At 37.2% G+C, this 21,568-nt stretch overlaps 1 protein-coding gene across 1 annotated transcript in view; it reads right to left on the bottom strand.

Moving 5' to 3' along the window:
* Positions 1–16,512: 16,512 nt before the first annotated feature.
* Positions 16,513–21,568, bottom strand: part of LOC122798714 (zinc finger protein OZF-like) — a 138,063-nt gene continuing 133,007 nt past the window's right edge. Inside the window, exon 4 of the mRNA XM_044067810.1 lies at positions 16,513–21,360. Coding sequence (XP_043923745.1) covers positions 19,979–21,360 — 1,382 coding nt within the window. The 3' untranslated portion in view covers positions 16,513–19,978. The remainder of the gene's footprint in view (positions 21,361–21,568) is intronic.

Genomic DNA, 21,568 nt, shown 5'->3' with positions numbered 1-21,568 from the left:
AGAATGAAGGAGATATTGTGTCGTCATACATTGATTTTATACCTCTTTTAATAGGCATGAATCACTTTTCTTTATTTTCTTTCTGATTCAACATTTTTAGGGCATGTAAGTTAGAAATGGGGAGGTAACCTGAGTTATACTTTGGACTTTACTCCCAGAAATAATCACATTTTTATGGCATTCACTTCTACCACTTGAAAGATACCTTACTAAGTTTTGATCTCTTTTTTACACTGTATATCTGATCCTTCATCTTGTCAACTATATTTATACAAGTCTTGTGTTCCAATTCTTTTTATCACATTTTTTTCCTGTGTTGATATTTTCTTGATATTTCAGTTTTCCAGCTGTAAATGTTGTGTTTGTACATCTGTCAAAGCCAGAAGTCATTTTCATATTGTTTGAAGAAGTTTTCACCATTTCTAGATATACTTTATGATATCTGCTGTATGTTTTAGATCATCCACTAAAAGAAAGTGGAATGCTATCTGACAAAAATGTTTTCTAAAAGTGACCTGTCTCAACAGTGTAATCTGTTAACTATATAGCACAGAACGTTGAGGGCACAACAAAACAACAGTTATGATTAAGAATCCATCCATCCACCCACATCCCCTTTCCTCATTTTTGCATATGGAGTTGGTGTGTCACTTCAGCAGTGACAATCATCTAGAGCCAAGAATAACCCTATAAAATGTTTCACTGGATTCTTACACCTGGGATAGTAATTTACTGTTTTTGATGGCTCAGCTGTAAAATGTTATACCACTTTTTCATAGTAATTACAATGTTACGTATCAATGTGTGGTTTACTTAACAAATCTGAAAAGATTCTATAATCACCCAGTTTGTAACATTGTTAAATGATTTGATTAAAAATGATGCATTTCCTTTGATTGGCTCAATTTGAATATCAATTTATATTTAAAGTGTTAATTGATTTAATTTATTGTTATCTGATGAAGTCCTGGCTTTGGAAAGGACGAAAACGCAATTCTGCTAAGAGCGTTAATGTGGTTTTTCGTTTGTGTTTTAATAAATTCATGGAATCTTTTGGAATTACTTGCTTTCTCCCTGGAAACTGTTGTTCTTTCATTGTTAAATGCTTTCTACAACCTAGTCATGCCATACCAAGGTTCCAATCCATTTAATAGATCTCTTTTTCTGGCCCCCTATCATGTGATACATGATACTGTGAATCCTGACACAGTCAGAAAAAAAACAGCAACTTCTGAAACTCGTTACACCTTTAAAGCTTTCTTCTTTGCTTTGACCCTTAACCTCTCACATCTACACTACTATACTAACTTCAAGGTCATTGCACCTCAGACTAAGGGGAATACTCGTATACTGCAATGTTTGACTTGGTATACCTTTGTATTGCTTTGCATTTAAATTGTGCTCTTCCAAGGATTTTATCCATTTATTTATTAATATATTTATTTGCTTTTGTTTATACCAGGAATGTCAGACTGGCACAAGACCTGTTTTCAGTGAAGGCCTGGAGAGAAAGCCTCCAATGTACAAATAACAGTAATAGAGTGGCATTAACATTTGAAAGGCAATAATGTGATACAGGCTTTTCAGCATTTTTTCAAAAGAGGGAGAACTGCATTTCAAATTTGATAAATTATACAGACAGTCATACTGTTGTTATTTACAACAGAAAGCAATGCATCTTATTAGAGGTATAGTGATGAGAGATAGTTGAGAAAAAGAAGACAAGGTAGTTGAGGGTGAGTGAGTATAACAAAAGGGGGTAACAGAATGAGTTACTGTACAGATAGGAGAGATAACAATTTTGGTCCTTAGAGTGTAAAAGAAAGCCCTCTGTTATGGCCTTTTACTAGTCTACAATCATGGTTAAGTTTTGTTTTAAATTACTGTAGACTATCTACATCAGTTCCTGTCGACAGTTTATATGTTGTTATTAGGCATGTCACTGGCCAGCAATTCTTATGACGACTTGCGGGTTCACTTTTTAAGAGATGTATAGTTCTCCATATTATTAAGCAGTCTGGTATTAATTTGGGTGTGCATATAGATAATTCATAATCAAGGTTCAATATAGTAATGTTCGCACAATCCTCAATGGAACAGTCTTGCCGTATTGTGTCTTTCAGTGTACAGATGCTTAGTTGTGAGTGTTTCACACCTGGTAATGAGATGCACAACTGTTTCCAGTTTTATTTTACAGAGTCTACATTTCTCTGTTTTCCCCACTTGTTCTACAGACTTTATAAACCAGCATGTCCACAGTCCACTGCTCTGGGCAGCCATTATTAGCCTTTCATCTTTTGGTTTCAATGCACCTTTTATTAGACATTTCTGCATCAAGTCTTGGTCAATATGAGTTTGTTACAGAAGACCTCTACACTTGCCACTATATCTGTGGATCAGTTTTCTTTCCATGTCAGCTACTCCATTTCTTTACATTCTTTACTTTATTTTTGTTATTCTTCATTGCCACCTGATTGTTGTCTACTTTTGGTTTAAGTTCCATCCCCATTTTGCTCTGAAATACTTCTGCTAAACTAATAAAATATGTAATCTTAGACTTCTCTTCTCACTTTAGAACTTTTACTATGTTTGGATCTGATGAGGTAAGTAAATATGTATTCAGTCCCACAACTGCAGATTCATGCATGTATTAAACTTCAAGGAGGCCCATGCCTCCTTCAGAACAAGTGATGTATAACCTTGATATGTATTTTTTTATGTATCATTTGAAAAGCATGGAGCATTTTTCTTTTCTATCTGGTTCAGTATGTTTTTTATTGCCAGTCAATCATACCAAAGTTGTAACTTATAACAGAAAGTACTTTATTCCTGATGTCTAAGCAATTTTCAATATTAGCTTTAATTTTCTTAAATATTCCATAATGAGCTTTATTTTCATTTTTGTCATGTTTTATTTTGACCCTTCATCTATTTTCAAGTATGTATACACCCCCTCCTGATCAAGTTCCTCTGTATAGCATTCCTGTCCCAGGTTGATATTTTCTTGGTGCTACAGTTTTTCTTTGATAAATGTTGCTTTTGTAGATCTGGAACAGACTCCCTGTCCATATAATACACAGCTCATCCATGTCCATATTCAAATGCAACTTGGATCTATGGAAGAGAAACAGAAAATTTACTGTAGAACTGCCCCATGTGCTACTAATGGACAAAGGCAGCTCCTAAATGCTTTATGTCATGCATGGGTCCCCTCAAATTATCTATGGTATGATCCCAATTATAATCATTAGGGGTAATATGTAATTATCAACCATGAGGTGGGGGGTAGGTAACCAAATGGGATAGGTTAATATGAGCATAAAAAGGGGAACTGGCTACATTTAAAATATCTCACAAGGACACCTAGCTTAGTACTTACTTGTGAACCCATTTATCAAGACCAAATGCCATTCTTATATCGGCTGAGAAAGTTTTAACCATTTGTAGTAAGATCCTTGTCTGGTGAACTATACAATTTTAAACCATCCACAAAATGTAGATGAGATGTCCTTAGATAAGGTTGGTTTATAGGAGTTAAACTATAACCACAGCCTAAAGTAAACAGCATACTGTGATAAGGGCAAGACAAAACAGCAGTAGTGACAAAAAAATCTCCCAGGAATATACTGCTTTGAATTATCTATGTTGATAGTAATTTGTTCTTTGTCATGGCTTAGCTACAAAGTGGTTTGCCACTGTTCTATAGTCATTGTAATGTAATCAATCAGTATAGAGTACATCTTACATACCTGTACCTGTAAGCATTCTATTATTCATGAATGTGGGATGCTGTCATATGCTTTCAACAGTCAATACATGCCATACTTAGATTGTTCCTCTTTTTGCAACTCTCTAGTATGGCTTTGTGTAGCAACAATTGATTCTTTGTTCCACATGACTTTCGTTTGTTACTGTTTTCTTCTGTTGCCCTAGTTGTTTTTTTAAATGACTCTTAAACTCTTCATCAGTTCCAGTATATGATTTGTATATTGGCAGAAGGCAAGTTATTGGTCTCTAGAAGATGGCTTGCAGATTCACTCTTGAGGAGGACTATAATTTTTCTTGTTGTTAACCAGGTTGGTGTCTGCTCAGGATGCACATTTAACTCTTACACAGGGCTATATCTGTAGTGCATCTGGGGCTTGGATTTTCCATTTAGTAGTTGTTCTTAATTCTGCCTCAGTTTCTCTCGCCTTTACTTCATCCCATTTCATATTCTCTACATTATAGCTCTGTGATGTTTCTTTTAATTCTTTTAAGCATTTAGCATATTTATTATCTTCAACAATTTCTTCATAAATGCTTCTCCAAATTGTACCCATTTCTTCTTTTTTTGGTGATGCTTCCATTCCTTTTGGTTTATTTCCCAATTCTCTATAAAACCATTTTGGATCATTATTGAAGTACTTACTTTGTACTTTTCCTTTATATTTATCTGTATATCTTCTAAGTGTTACTGCTTGTGCTGAGATATCTAGTTTATTATTGAAAACAATGTATGCTAAATCCTAGTCTGTTTTGCTATTTTCTGTTGCTTTTAACATGTCTATCTTTCTAAGGATTCTTCATGATTATCCCCCCTTCTGTATTCTTCCAGCAGTAGTACTTCTTGTCTGAGTTGCTTTATAGTTTTCTCTATTTGATGCTCCCATGGTGGCATTCTGCTTAATCCCTTCCTTTCTCTTGTTACTCTACAAGTTTGTGGTAGCACTTTATCCATTGTTAATTTAGTTGTGCAATAGTATATTCAATTTATTTATATCATATGGATTTCTCGTAATGGTCTTCATTACTATGTTCCTTTATTTTACTAGTTTTCTAACATTTTTGTTTTACTTTCTGTAATCTGTTTCCTTCATCTCTCTCTCAGTATGTATATCTCTCCCACTTAAGTCAAGAAGGTCTTCACTTAGATCAGTTTCTTCTGGACTGAAAGCAATGTCTTTCTTATGGTTTCTCTCAATGTTCTAAAAAAAATTCCAGAACATCATCCTGTGACATAAACTCTTGAAATGCCCCTTGCCTCATCTGTTGCTCCTCATATCTTGACCAACTCACCCAACATTACCTGTGTTAGAATTTGCCACTGTTTCCTGCTCCTTCTCTCACTGCACAAATTCAACTGGACTTTTGTATGGGTCTCATATATAACATTCTAGAACATTGCCCTGTGGCAAATCCTCTTCAGATATCTCCCACTCCACCTACTGCTCCTTCATCTGGAGACCCACTGTTCCATCAAGTTGCAGGACTGCCTGTATTGGTGTACTCCCAAGACATTTCTTATCTGTAAAATTCTTGTCATATGTGATGCATTTATATGGTTTCTGCATTCTTTAATTTCTCCAAGTGCTTAGAATCTTTGCTTCAAGCTCTAATATTTGCCACAAGTGCTCTTCTCAGCACAAGGAGTTATGTAGTGCTAGCGTATCAAAGTACAATTCTTTTTTCTTAGTCTTGTTGCTCCTACTAATATTAGAACTATGTATGTATCTTTTTTTCCCCACATTTCTCTCATGTGCTTGCAGTTCTTGGTAGTGCAAGACTTTGTGTCTTCTGCATACATAATACACTAATTGCAGAGTGTTGGAATGCCAATGATGAATACGATGTTTGTCTCATTTTTTTAGAACTACTGCATCTGGCTTTCTTGCCTCAGTGTCTTGAACTGTTAGTGTTTGCTGATACAATGTGACATAAAATTCACCATTATTAATAATGTCTTGTTTGTTTATTTATTTATTTCACATTTATTTACTGGGATGGTCTGACTGGATCAGAAAGAACCCATTTTCAGCAGATCCAGGAAGAAAAGTTCCAGTTCAGAACTGTACAAATACTAAATAATTATGCAGAAACATGGTAATTACAAGTGCATTGCTACAAATAACATAGAAATTATACAGAAACATGGTATTTACAAGAGTAATTACAAAAGTTCCAAGGCATAACTACATTGCAATGAGGTATCTGGTAACTAGTCATTTATACTTTTACATATACAAGTAAATGATAGGGGCTCATGAAGTACAGATGGAGAGAGAGATTCAGTGTGGTTTGTTCTGGTGAAGATGTTAGCCTGGATCAGAGCAATGGCACAGCCAGGAGTTAATCATGTGTTGTTTCAGTACAGATTTAAAGGCAAGTAGGTTAGAAGTAGTTTTCACAGTAAGTATAAGAGAATTCCAGGCTTTTGCAACATAGTGGACCTAACTGATCTGTTTGGGTTGTAAGGTTTGATGATGTTGTTTAGAGATGGGCAGGCCAGGGGTTTGTAGACCATGTTATGGAGTGTTATTAGTTGGGTATAAAGTAGGTAGTTGGGGAATTCTATCCAGTTTATTTTTTTTAGTGACAGACAGTGATGGGTTCTGGTTTTTGAGATGTTGACAAATTTGGCCATTTTATTGTAGCATTCATGTTTCCGATGCTTTTCATCTACTATTTTTACTACAATTGTAGTATTTCCAGTGTGTACACAGAACACTATTTTGGGCAGCCATTATTAGCCTTTCATCTTTTGGTTTCATTTCATCTCTCCTTAAATATTTATTTGTCAAATTATATATACAAGTCACGTTCACCTGCTGTTTGATTCTTGTTAACTTCTGCTTTGGTTTTCATTCCCAGTTTTGATCCAAAATGCTTTAGCTAAACTAAGCAAAGATGTCATCTTAGACTTCTTTTCATGGTTTAGAATTTTCACTACGTTTGGATATGATGAGGTCAAGAAATAAGTATGTATATGTATGTATGTATGCAGTCCCACAATTGCAGATATATACATGTAATTAATTTTGATGAGGCCTATACCTCCTTCAGTCTAGAGAATATAATCTTGCTATGTAGTGGTTGTATTTGTATCATTTGATAAGCATGAACAGTTTTTCTAGTTTTCTTGTCCAAGTAATTCAATATTTTTTAGGCTACTCAATAAAACCAAAGTTGTAAGAACAGGAAGAGAAAAATTAGGCTTTGTAATAACTTTACTTAACTACAACCATATTGCATCAATGTGGAGCTTTCATCCCAGGGCTTCTGCTGAAAATGGGATATTATCCCAGTCAGACTTTCTCAGTAAACAAATTTCAAATAAATAAAAAGTTGATTCCTTTCTTGAACTTTACTCCTAGATGTCAAGGATATTTTCAATATTAGCTTTAGTCCTCTGAAGAATTCCTTACTAAGCTTTGTTCTCGTTAATTAATATTTTATTGTTGACCTTCATCTATTCCCAAATATTTATACACCTCATCCTGCTCAAGGTTCTTTATATAACATTCCTGTCCTGAGTTGGTATTTTCCTGGTGCTGCAGTTTTCCTGTTATAAAGGTTGCTTTTGCACATTTATCAAGAAAAAATTTCATTCTTATATCATCTGAGAATGTTAATCATTTACAGTTGTGTTTTCAGATCTGCATCTGATGAACTATGCAATTTTAAATCATCTGCAAAAATTAGATGAGATGTCTTTAAGCCAGGTTAGTTTCTGGGAGTTAAACCAAATCCATTGTCAAATTTGTTAGGTAAGCAGTTTAATAGGTTAAGGGCAAGATAAAACAACAGCAGTAACAAAGTCACCCTGGAACATTAATTTTTCAATGTTTATCCCTGGGATAATAATTTGGCCTCAGCCATGGTTTAGCTGCAAAGTGGCTTGCCACTGTTTCAAAGTCACTGCAATGTAATTGATCAGTATGTGGTGTATCTTATACATCTGTAAGCCTTCTATTTCCATTATGCAGTATGCTGTTGAATATTTTTTTTTCCTAATCTTTCCCTGCCATAATAAGATTATTTCCATTTTTACAGATAGTACAGTTTTGTACCTACCATAAATGTAGATGTTCGAGTGCTAATACAGCTGCAGTCATTACAGATGGGTTCTCCTGCCGGCCAAATTCCAAAGTCTAGGTCGGTTGTTGTCGCCTTCTTTCCTGACGTCAGTGCGACAGGGGTATATAAGACACAGCCGACGCCATTTTCTTCAGCCTTTCTTGCCCCAGATGTCAGGTGCTCCCAGAAGGACGGCAATACATAATTTATATATAATCATGCAATGCAATGCAATATAATCAAAAATCAGTAGTTGCAAGCAAATATACCATAGAAGGATAACCCAATCAGGTTGTAAGAGGAGGAGTTAGCCACTAGGCCTGTACCAAGAGGGGAAGGAGGAACATCTACATTTATGGTAGGTACATGTTCATCGTGCATACAGCTGCAGTCATTACAGATGGGTAGAATCCCAAAGCTACGCACAGGGTGGTAGGCACTAGGTGGAACTGGGAGCAGCCAGAATGCCCTGCAATACAGCAGTGGCAAAGCCTGCTCTAGTTTTGGAGTATAAAGGTAGGTGGTAGTGTTTAGAGAAGGTATGCACAGAACTCCAAGTGGCTGCCTCCAAAATATCTTTGGTAGGGACTCCTCTGAGGAAGGCTGCAGAGGTAGCTGTGGCCCTTGTGGAGTGGGATCTGATGCCTGCAGGTACAGATTTACCATGAAAGGAGTAACAAAACCGTATGCAGTGGCCTATCCATTTTGAAATTGTCTGTTTGGAAATTGGCTTCCCTTGAGCTCCTACAGCACAGGACACAAAGAGCTGTTCTGATTTCCTGAAAGGCTTTGTTCTGTCCAAATAGTAACGCAGCTGTCTATGGATGTCTAAGGAATGTAGCAGCCTTTCCCCTTTGTTTTGAGGATTGAGGTAAAAGGTAGGTAAGTGTATGGCCTGATTTAAAGCTACCCTGGATACTACCTTAGGCATAAATGACGGGTTAGTTTGTAGGGAAACCCTGTCCTGATGGAAGATGAGAAAGGGCTGCACAGCCATGAGGGCTTGTAGTTCCGAGACCCTACGAGCTGAGGTAATAGCCAGAAGGAAAGCTGTTTTCCAGGACAAATATTGCAAATCTGTTAAGGCAGCTGGTTCAAAGGGAGGCAATGTTAATTTTTCTAGAATGTAATTAAGATCCCAGGCTGGTACTGGTTGTTTCCTTGGAGGTCTTATATTCTTAGCCCCTCTGAGGAACTGTCTTAAGAGTGGGTGAGAGAATAAGGGCGGATCAGTGTTGTATTCTGCAGAAATGGCTGAGGCATGGATTTTAATGGAGGAAAATGAAAGTCCACTGTTCAGCAGCTCAGCTAGATACTGTAATATCTGAGGCAAATTCAGTTTTCTAGGATCCTGGTCCTTTTTCTCATTCCAAGCGCAAAACTGTTTCCATTTTGCGGAGTAAGCTTTTCTAGTAGATGGCCTTCTGGCCTCCAAAATGACATCCTGCACCTCCTTGGAAAGTAGGGTCTGTTGTGGTGTTAAGGAATTTTCCATGCAGCCAGATTGAGTGTTTTCAGCTGACTGTGAAGAGTTTTGTAGCTGTGCTGAGTCAGAAGAAGAGGCATTAGAGGTAGGGTCCAGGGAGGAGAATGTGTTAGGCTCCTCAGGAGTGGGTACCAGTGTTGTCTTGGCCAGTCTGGAGCAATCAGTATCATCTTTGGTCTGTCTGCTCTTGCTTTCAAGAGCACCTTGGGCAGTAGAGGAAAAGGTGGGAAGGCGTAAACTGTCCGTGCTGCCCAACTGAAAGAAAGGGTGTCCACTCTCCAGGCCTTTGGATGAAATGTCCTTGAGCAGAATTTTGTCAATTGATGATTTTTGTGGGAGGCAAAGAGATCTATGTCTGGCCTTCCCCACGCTTGGATTATCTTGGTAAACACTTGAGGATGCAACTTCCATTTGTGCGGGTCTGTCATATCTCTGCTTAGATTGTCTGCCAGCGTGTTTTCCATACCTGGCACGTACTGTGCTTGAAGCTCGATTTGCCATTCCAGAGCCATGTTCCAAAGTGACATGGCCAGCCTGCACAGGGGGTATGAATGTGTTCCTCCTTGTTTGTTTATGTACCACATTACTGTGGTGTTGTCTGTTCTTATCAATAATTGCCCTGGATGCAGGAGGTCCTTGAAAGCTGTAATTGCATTTATCACTGCTAGCATTTCCTTTTGATTGATGTGAAGGTGCTTTTCCTTTTGGGACCATTTGCCCTGAATGCACCTGTCTGTCATGTGTGCCCCCCAGGCATAGTCTGAGGCATCTGTTGTGATGACTTGGTTTGCTTGAGGCTTGCAGAATGGTAGACCTGTGTTGGTTTGGCATGCTTGGGCCCACCATAGAAATTCCTTTTGCAAGCATGAAATTAGTGGTATTATTGTTTCCAAACTGTGGCTGTGTTGAGACCATAGGTTTTTTAGGTACCATTGAAGTTTTCTCATATGCAACTTTGCACATGGGATTAGAAGAATGCAAGATGCCATGAATCCCAGAGCCTGCAGGATTTTCCTTGCAGTTAGCCTGGTACAATTTGCTAGTATCTTGAAGTACTGAGTTAGTTGCCCCTGTTTTAAGATAGGCCATCTGGGTGTTTGTGTCCAAGTTGACACCCAGGAAAATTATTTTCTGAGATGGTGTTAGCCTGGATTTCTCTTTGTTGACTGTGTATCCCAGAGAATTCAATAACCGTGTTACATAAGCCAGATGTTCCAGAAATATGTGTTTGCTGCCTGCTTGGATCAGGCAATCGTCCAAATAAGGGTATATTTGTATCCCTTGAAGTCTGCAGTAGGCAATTACTGATGCCAGGCATTTCGTGAATACTCTAGTAGATAAACCAAAGGGCAATGCAGAGAATTGATAGTGGATTGAACCTGCAAGAAATCTGAGGTATCTTCTGCAGCTTTGTCTGATTGGAACATGCAGGTATGCCTCCTTGAGGTCCAATGTTACCAGCCAAGACTCCTTGCCCAGCATGGGAAGAAGCTGCTGTAAGGTGAGCATCTTGAATTTTGATGCAGTAGAAATGTGTTTAGGATGGATAAGTCCAAAATGGGTCTCCAATCGGTTCCCTTCCTTGGTACCAGGAATAGTCTGGAATAAAAACCTTGACCTTGTTCGTAAGTAGGTACCTCTTGAATAGCTTTCATGTCCATGAGCTTTGAAATTTGTATTTGAGCCTCTGCCCTTTGATTGTGTGGCAGGTTCGGCATGCCTTTCATTTTTGGAAGAGTGTGAAAATGAAATCTGTAGCCTCTGTTTATAATGTCCAGGATCCATTTGTCTTTTGTGACAATATGCCAATTTTTAGAAAATAATGCCAGCTTTCCTCCCAAGGGTGCTGCCACTTGAGCCTTGCTTGGCATGCAAAGGGGAAAGTCATTGGGTTTGTTTCCTGTATTGTTGTGCACTGTCTTCGCCACCTCTTGGTGCTGGAGATTGCCATTGTCTGCCTCTATATGATCCTTGAGATTGTCCTCTGCCCTTGTAGCCTGTATCTACCTCTTTGGGGCTTGTCCGTGGCTGGAAAGGACCAGTTTTTTGAAGGCCAATTTCTGCTAAAACATGGTGGTTGAACCTGTAGAAAAGCCTTGACTGTTTGCATTGATTTAGCTTTTTCTTCCATTTTTCGTAGAATCTCCTCAGCATTAGTACCAAATAATACATCCTTTTGTAAAGGAGCATCTAATAGTTTAGCTTTAATATGGTCAGGCAAGGTTTGTTCCCTAAGCCAGGCATGTCTACGAATGACTGATCCTGTAACAGCAGCTCTACTTGAGGCTTCTAGAGCATAATAGCCACATTGCAAGGTGTGTTTACCCACTTGTTCTGCACTATGCATCATATCCTGCAACTCCTTTAAATCTGGTTGTTCAGGTTGTGACATTTTATTCTTTAATTGTGATAACAGAAATTGCTGATATTTAAGCATATGGAACTGACAATTTAAGGCCCTCATGGCTAGGGTGGCTGAGGTATATACCTTTTTTCCCCACCTTTCTAAGGATCTAGACTCTCTCTCGGAAGGTAATGGATTCTTAGCAGTAGAGGCCTTCATTCCCTTGGGGCCTTGAAAAATGGTTTCAGGGTCTGCATTGTGGCTTTTGTAAAGGAATTGGTGTGAGTTAGGAACTCTGTAGTACCTATCAGGCTTGACTGGGGGGGGGAGGGGGAATCGGGTTAAGACAAGCGACATCATCAAGTATGTCCAAGACAGGAGGTAAGAGGTCTGTGCTGAGGTAGCAAAAGAAATTCCCTAAGCCTTTTCTTGGAATCTGAGAAATCTTGGCCTTCCCAGTGGAAGTGTACCCTCAAGGTATGCAAAGTTTCAATGAAAAAAACAGAAGGAATAGACTGTTCTGCATCAGAATCTTCAAAAATGCTCCTCCACATCAGAATGTTCTGAAAAAATGGAGCCCTGGTCAGAAGAGGGAGAATCTTCCTCCACTCTGGGTCTCTTGTCCGGAGGGGGCTGGGAACCCCTGATAAGAGTAATTAAATCCTCAGCCATTTTGAGCATCTGCTTTTTAGGCATGGGGCCTGGAGATGGGACCTGTGCAACAGGCCTCTTGGAATGCATGGCTGATTTAGACTTAGTAAAGGCCTTTATGGAAAAGGAAGAAGAAGGTCTGAAGACACCATGGGTGGAAGTGGACCTGTCCACATTAAGAGGCTCAACACTCGCGGCTCGGTAGCTGTAGTCGGGTATGGGCCGAGGAACCTGCAGTCTACAGAAGAACACCGCCAAAGAAGCGGCTGCCGGTAGTCAGGCTGCGAGGGCGCCTCACTGAGAACCGGACCACGGTTTTGGCGTGGTGTCGGTGGAGACAGTGGACCTCGAGTGTCGGTCTTTGTCTTTGCGTTTTTTGGACAAAATGGTAGTCGGAGTCTCCAACGACATTTTATAATTAAAAGTTTTACCAAAAAAGTGCTGGGCGAACTCCACCCGATGCTTAATAGTGCGTTTATTGAAAGTATTGTGGTCTGGGCCTAAGCAAGGTATACAAAGGGAATGGAAATCCTTATGCGGTATTTGCTTCCCACAAGAAATACAATTGTTAACTTTGTCTGACATCGGTCTGAGGCAAGAAAAGTTTTTAGCTTTAAAGAAGACTTCGTTTCCAAATTTTTGTAGGAGCTGTAATTGTAACTGCTTCTGCTGGCGGCTGTGTCTTATATACCCTGTCACTGACGTCAGGAAAGAAGGCGACAACAACCACCGAGGACCCACCCGACGGCAAGAGAACCCATCTGTAATGACTGCAGCTGTATGCACGATGAACATCTCTGTTGACACTGTTTAATACTAGATAAGCCTTTGTCTCACATGACTTTCTTTAATTACCTGTTTATTCTACTGCCATGATAAAATCTTTTTCAAGATGACTGTAAACTAGGCCTACATCAATTCCACTATATAATTTATATGTCAGAAGGCATGTTATTGATCTATAGCTCTTATGCTGGTTTGTAGGTTCACTTTAAGGAAGTATCACATTTCCTGTTGTTAACCAGGTTGGTGTCTGTTTGGGATATGCATACAGGCAATTCCTACTTAGGGCTGAATATTTCTGTAAAGATGTTAATACCATTAACCAGAACTTAGGTACTGCATCTGAGTCCAAGGTTTTCCATTTTGTCACTTTTTTTAATTTTGTCTCAATTTCTCTGGCTGTTACTCATTCTATTTCATATCCCTCTTCATAATTTGGTTTACATCAATCTCTTCTTAGCCATTCCTGCATCAAATCTGATTTACATGAGATTGTTCTAGAAGTTTTTACTTGCCAGAATATTTGTAGATTTTCCAGTTTTCTTTCCTTTTCTTTATTTTTTTCTTTCTCCTTTTTTTCATATTCTTTTATTTTTGGTACTTTCATTTACTGTCTGATTTTTGCCTATTTCTGGTTTGAAAAGAAAAACACTCAATCAGTCCTGGATAAAGTGCCTTTCAGAATAAACATAGAAAAATCCAAAAATAGCTGAAAAAGGCAACACCAAAGCAGATAATCCTTTTAAAACAAACTTTTAATCCAACAGATTATAAAGACAGTGAGCGCTTTCACGTTATCACAACGTTTCATCAGACTTTAAGTAAAAAAATTAACTGCTAACCATAAATAATAAATTCAAACCCTTATGACCTATGGTTCAACAGAAAATTATGACACCATATTGAAATTTTAAATTTTAAAAAGACATGCTTTATAAACAACATTCTTCAATATATATATATATACATAAATAAAGCATGCATCATAAGAAACACTTATAAAGCACATGTGCATTCGATATATAAATATTAATATAATACATATGCTTATAAATATCACAAATAACATACACATTTTTATATTTAAGTAAATTTAAAATTAAAAAATGTATGTAGTGTAGTTCATTCTAACTAACTAAAAACAGTATATACATATGCTTGTGTCTAAAAATCATCCACATGAAACTGTGAAAATTAAAATTCTATTTAAAGTGACTAATGTGCATGTGGTCTGGCTGATAAAAAAGGTTTTAACGTCATCCTACCTTTCAGTCCACTCATTTTATGTGCTTGCAAGTGTATTATCCATCTACTTTCTCTACCCTCCTTGTAAGTTTTAACATTCACTAATCTTAATCAATTCTAATGCTCTAAACTTAAACTTACGTGTCATACCATAGGTTAGCAGATGTTTAGCTAATGCGTTCTTATCTTCTTTGTTTATAGCATAAATATGCTCTCTTACTCTTTCTCTGAGGGTCCTATTGGTTTTACCTACATAGAAGGACTTGCATGCCAACACATTATTATTCAATACAATGTCCAACAATGACATGTACCTCATAATGAGATCCCTTGGCACTCCTTCTTCAATTAATAAGAGCCTAACATACTCCATTCCTGTGTTATTTTGACATTGTATTGAATAATAACGTCTTTATATATGAAGAGGAATATTTTCTAGAAACTAAGGAGGTGGCAATGGGCACCCCGTGTGCGAACTCATATGCCAACCTATTGTTGGCATATTGGGAGAAGACATATGTATTGAACAGTGGAGATTATGGGGAGTACATTGGTTACTACAAACGTTTTGTAGATGATGTTTTTCTTGCATGGAAGGGCACTAGTGAATGACTGGAAGAATTTGTGGAATATCTGAATGGGACAACAGATTTTCTGTCTTTTGAATGTGTTAGTTCCCAGAAGAGATTACAATTTTAAGATGTGCAACTGAGCAAGGAGGAAGATGGATTACACACTAATATGTTTAGGAAACAATGTTGGAAAAACAGCTTGTTACATCGGAGCAGCATGCATCGAACTCACATTTATCCTAATATAATGAAGAGTCAAATACTAAGGGTGTCATGACTTACTAGTCATGATGAATCTTACAGAGAAGCATGTAAGACATTGGCAGATAAGTCTAAACAACGAGGCTATAAAGACGGTGAGATAGAGAGATCTGTGTATAATAGTACGTCACATAGAAATAGAAAAGGAAGATCATACTTCCAAAGTAATACAAATATTGACAGGGTTGATGAAGGTTTGAATGCAAGAGGAAATGAGGGGCTTAAAGTGATTATTCCGTTTACTAATAGGAATAATAAGGTAACAGAAGTAACAGAGAGAAATTGGAGATTACTGAATGTAGATGATGATATCACTACGATAGTAGGTAATAGGCCGAGATACATGTATAGGAACACAAAATCACTTAAGCGATTACTTTGTTATGAGCAAGAAAAGATTCATACTATAAGATATTCAGACAGACAGGGGACATTTGCTTGTAGGGGCTGCAACCAGTGCCCATACATGGCAGGTGATAATACATTTGTTCACCCTGATACTAGACAGGATTATGTGTTTAAACAATACGCGGATTGTAAAATGAGGGACTTGGTGTACCTGGCACAGTGCAAGGTATGCAAGTCCTTCTATGTAGGTAAAACCAATAGGACCCTCAGAGAAAGAGTAAGAGAGCATATTTATGCTATAAACAAAGAAGATGATAAGAACGCATTAGCTAAACATGTGCTAACCTATGGTATGACACATAAGTTTAAGTTTAGAGCATTAGAATTGATCAAGAAATCAGGCAGATTAGGGAATGTTAAGACTTACACGGACGGTAGAGAAAGTAGATGGATAATATGCTTGCAAGCACATAAAATGAGTGGACTGAATGATAGGATGACGTTAAAACCTTTTTTTATCAACCAGACCACATGCACATTAGTCCCTTTAAATAGAATTTTAATTTTCACAGTTTCATGTGGATGATTTTTAGACACAAGCATGCATATATATTGTTTTTAGTTAGTTGTTAGAATGAACCACACTACATACATTTTTTAATTTTAAATTTATTTAAATATAAAAATGTGTATATTTTTTGTGATATTTATAAGCATATGTATTATATTAATATTTATATATCGAATGCACATGTGCTTTATAAGTGTTTCTTATGACGCATGCTTTATTTATGTATATATTTTGAAGAATGTTGTTTATAAAGCATGTCTTTTTAAAATTTTAAATTTCAACATGATGTCATAATTGTTTCTGTTGAACCATAGGCCAGAAGGGTTTGAATTTACTATTTATGGTTGGCAGTTAATGGTTTTTACTTAAAGTCTGATGAAACGTTGTGATAATGTGAAAGCGCTCACTGTCTTATTATGTTGGATTAAAAGTTCATTTTCAAAGGATTATCTGCTTTGGTGTTGCCTTTTTCAGCTATTTTTGGATATTTCTGGTTTGATTTCCATTCTCACTTTCTTCCAAAATGCTTCTGCTAAACTACGTAAAGAGGCCATCTTAGACATCTTCTCTTCATGCTTAACAATTTTCACCATGTTTGGATATGTGAGGTCAGCAAATATGTATATAGTCCCACAAGTGCAGATCTATACATGTGGTCATCTTTGAGGAGGCCTATACCTCCTTCAGAGCAAGGGATACATAATCTTGCTATGCACTGTTTTTTATACAACATTTCATAAACATGAAGCATTCTGTTGCTTTAATTGATCCAATTGTTTTGGGTTTTTAAAACCATGATGGGAACGGACCCCTTTCCTAAGTCAAGGTACATTTACAGTTCATGAAATTAGTATAGCTTCAGTGTTTGATGTTATCCAAGAGTGCTCTGCTCAGCATCCACAATGTGCCCGGAATCACCTCCTCCTGTAAAAATTATAAGATGTTACATGTACTTACAGCATATGTAAGTACAACTGCAAATTCTTTTTCATTAGACCTATCCGGTGTTGATACTTTGATGTGAAGTCAAATGTAAAAATCTTGTCACTCATGGTGCATTTCAAAGGGTTCTGTCTTTGTTTACTTCTCCAAATGCTTAGATTTCTGCATAAATTGAGGGGAAGGGATCCAAGTCAGAGTATAATTAAAGTTAATGAAATCAGGTTTATTTTGGTCTTTAACATTTGATAAGAGTGTCATTCTCAGCACCCACAATATACCCAGAATTATCTGGGTTTTTTTAGTTCATGAGGGGTTACGTTTTATCAGTAGCATATCTAAATATGTTTGAAGATTCGTTATTAGTCCAGTTGCTCCTACTGCAACTAGAACTATTTATGCATCATTATTCCACAGTACTCTAATTTCTGCTTGCAAGTATTGATATTTTACAAATTTATGTCTGTCAGTTCACAAGATGCTGTAGTCGCTGAGTGCAGGAATTTCAGTAACCAATGCTATATCTGTTTTTTCTCCTGAACTACAATTGATCATTACTTCAGTTTCAATAATCCTTTGCTTTTCATGTTTCCAGTGTCTCTCTGCAAGTGCTGTGTTGTAATATTTACCTAGTCGCCAATGCAACCTTGTCACAGTATTTCTTTCAGTATAAAAACCTTCAGCAATAAGTGTACTGCAGCCTGCAATAAGATGTGTAACTGCTTCTAGTTATGAACTGAAGATCCAACATTTATCTCCATCTGCAACCTTTTCTATGGAATTTGTGAACCATCTAGCACACATTCTAGGATCTTGTGCTGCCAATATTAACCTTTCATTTTTTGGTTTAAATTCACCTTGCCTGAAACATCTTTTAGTCAACTCTTCATCAATGTACCATTGTTCCTGTAGATCTCTGTACTTCTTTCTATAACTGTGGTCTTTCCAACTATATATTTCTTTTTTTGTTGGTCATCTTCTTTGTAGTCTTTCTTTTGCATTTTGCGCTTTCTGCTGCAACCTGTTTTTTTATCCACGTTTGGCTGGATTTCTATGCCTGCTTGTTTCCTAGAGGCTTCTAGTTTCCTGATCAAAGAGGTCATCTCAGACATCATTTGTTCATGTTTTAAAACTTTTACTATGTTTGGATTTGATGGTCAATAAATATATAAGCAATTCTACAATCACCAGCTTATATGTGTAGACAGATCAAAAGACATATAATCTTGGTAAACACTGGCTCTTGTACATTGATGGCCATGAAGCAACTTTCTTATTTTCCTACCAAGCTTCTGTATCTCTTTTTGTGGCCACTCAATCACCCCCTAATCTGTTAAAACAGGACTGACAAATTTATTTATAGCTTGAACTTTATTTCTGAATGTTAAAGCTGTTTTCAGTGTTAATTTTACTCTTCCAAAACATTCAAGTTTTGGTCTCATTTCTTCATGTTATATCGCTGCCCCTTTGTCTGTTCCAGGGTATCTGTACACTCCATATTGTTCCAAATCATTAATATAACTTCAGGACGAATGTGATGCATTTTTGATGCTTCAGTTTTCCTCTTTCAAATGCTGTTTTTGCACGTTTGTCGAGACCAAATCATATTCTTGTATCATCTGAGAAAGTGTTAATTACTTGTAACTGTTTTACAGGTGTTTATCTGAAGAACTATACAATTGTAGATCATCCACAAAAATTAGATGATATATCCTTTGACAGGATGATTTTTCTTGGAGTCAGACTGAATCCATGACCTAGGCTATTAAGCAAACAGTTTAGCAGATTAACAGAAAGACAAAGCAATAATGATGACAATCACAATGAAATAGTCTACTCTGGATTTTCACACCCTGGATAACAATTTGTCCTGTTTGTAATTCAGCTGCAAAGTGGTTTGCCTCTTCTTCATATTAACTACATACAGTGTTCCAATGTCTAAAGGACCTTGCACATTTGTAAGCATTCTACAATCCAGAAGTGAGGAATACTAGCCAATGTTATTTTGCAGTCTTTCCATGGCATATTAAGATTCCCATTCTTTTTACAGGCCTCCATTAATGTTTTGTTTAGCAAAATACGATACTTTGTTCCAAAGGGATCAGTTTTATTTCTCTTCTGCACTAACACCTCAAGTGAATTTTCACCTAAATGAGTGCTTCAATCTGCTGTATTTAACTTGTACATTGTTGGGAGGTAGGTTACTGACTGATGATTTTTAGGATAGTTTGCAGGTTCACTTTTAAATACGAATATGGCTTCCCTATTGTTAGCCAGTCTGATGTCATTTCAGTGTATACATATAAGTAGTTTTTGCTCAAGGCTAAATCACGGTGCAAATATGTTAATACCTTTACCCAAAAGTTAGGTACAGCAGCAGGAGCCGATGTTTTACATTTGGTGCCTTACTTAACTTTATCTCATTCTCAGTAGCAGTTAAATCATTCCAATGCATATCTTCTATAATAGAATTTATTGGATGTTCTTTTATTTCTTTTATCTATTAGTTCTCCTTGTTGTATTCAACTGGGTCCTAATAGATATTTCTCTATAAAGCATTAATTTCCACTGTCTTGATCATGTCTCGATTGTTGTTATCTTCTTGCCTATCTCCTTTCTTTGGGTCATCCCTAAACTGCCTGTTCTATATCCTTTCTTTATATTTCTCACTGCATCTCCTGAATTTTTGTCCTGCACAGGGAATTTAAATTTATTGTTTGATATGGTGTAGCTCAAATCCTGATCTGTTTTGATGCTGTATTTTGTTTTACCTCGTTCATTTTTGTAACATCAGTTTCTTTTAATGCATTCTCCCAGTAATGACACTTTTTTTCTAAAGTGCTTCACAATTGTTTTAAACTGGTGCCTCCATGTTGGTGATCTATTTGCTCCTTTATTTTCCTTTACTAATTTATGCTTTCTTGGCTATACCTTGTCTGTTACTAGTTTTGCTTTGCAGTAATGTCCTGTGTCTGCCCTGTGTGACCATTTTGGTGTTTTGTCATGCTAACCTTCCTTGTATACCCCTTACCACAAATGGCACATTTATATGGTTTTTGCCCACTATGAACACTCTGATGTGCTGTCAGATTTACTTTATCTGCAAAACTCTTATCACACGTATTACATTTATAGGGCTTATCTCTTGTGTGGACATAGTGATGTCTTACCATTCCAGACTTCTGTCTAAAGCCCTTGCCACATGTGGCACATTTATATGGTTTCTGTCCACTGTGGATACTCTGGTGAGCTATCAAATTTGTCTTGCATGCAAATTCCTTGTTACATGTGTCACATTTATAGGGCTTTTGTCCACTGTGGCTAACCTGGTGATATGCCAGACTTCTCTCATATTTAAAACCCTTGTCACAAATGACACATTTATATGGCTGGTGACCATTGTGGGCTAAATAATGTGTAACCAAACTGGTTTTCTGTACAAAGCTTTTATCACACATGACACATTTATATGGCTTTTGTCCAGTGTGGACATGTTGATGCAGTAACATGTTACCCTTATTGATAAATCCCTTTGCACATATGGGACATTTATATGGTTTTAGCTCTGTGTGGATATACTGATGCTTTTCCAAGTTTCCTTTACGTGAAAAATCCTTGCCACATCTGGTGCATTTATATGGTTTCTGTCCAGTGTGAACACGTTGATGCAGTAACATGTTACTCTTTTGTGTAAACCCCTTACCACATACAGGACATGTATATGGTTTTAGCTTAGTGTGGATATACTGATGCTTTACCATGTTTGCCTTTCGTGAAAACCCCTTGCCACATTTTGTGCATTTATATGGTTTCCATTCAGTGTGAACTGCCTGATGTGCTACCAGACGATTGTGATTCATAAAAGGTTTGCCACATGTACTACATGCAAGTGATTTTCCTTTTTCACATGTGTTCTGAGTTGTCTGATGTACTTTTAAATGCTTTTTACCTGGAATACGCATCTTATAAATGGAGTATTTACATATTTTTGTTCTACTGATTTGGTCACGTGTTGCCACATTATTCTTTTGTCTATTCCTTCCACGGACAAAAAGAACCCTATGAAGTCTGAACGCATTGCTCTGTTTAAGTCTCTTCCATGGCTTTTCCCCTCCGTTAGTTCTTAGATGCATTTCTAGCTTATATTTTCGGTGAAGTAGATTACTTTTGACATGGGTACTGAATCTGTTTTCAGGCTGTACCAGGCCACGTTGCATTGTTACAGACAGCGTACCTGGCAAAGCTCTGTTACATTCAGAATTACGGTACTTCTCAAGCAATGAAAGTTGACTTGGAATCTCACTGAAACTGGCATTCCTGTGAACTTAAAAACAAAAATGAGTTAGAATGAAACGATGAAGCATAAATATTTACTTTCGTACTGTCACAATATGACCTGTAAATCAGGAAACAGTCTTGAAACACTTTTTATCTTTTCAATTGGATTATCAGTGACTTCTTGATGCTTACATTTCAGTTAGAAATTACACAAAACACATGCTGTCTGCTCAGCATTTTATAACATTCCTTCA

This window comes from Protopterus annectens, chromosome 3.part1 (assembly GCF_019279795.1).
Source record: "Protopterus annectens isolate FY-2018-M chromosome 3.part1, PAN1.0, whole genome shotgun sequence".
NCBI classification, from domain to species: domain Eukaryota; kingdom Metazoa; phylum Chordata; order Ceratodontiformes; family Protopteridae; genus Protopterus; species Protopterus annectens.
The sequence above is the reverse complement of the archived record's forward strand: the minus strand, read 5'-3'. Positions and strand labels throughout refer to the sequence as shown.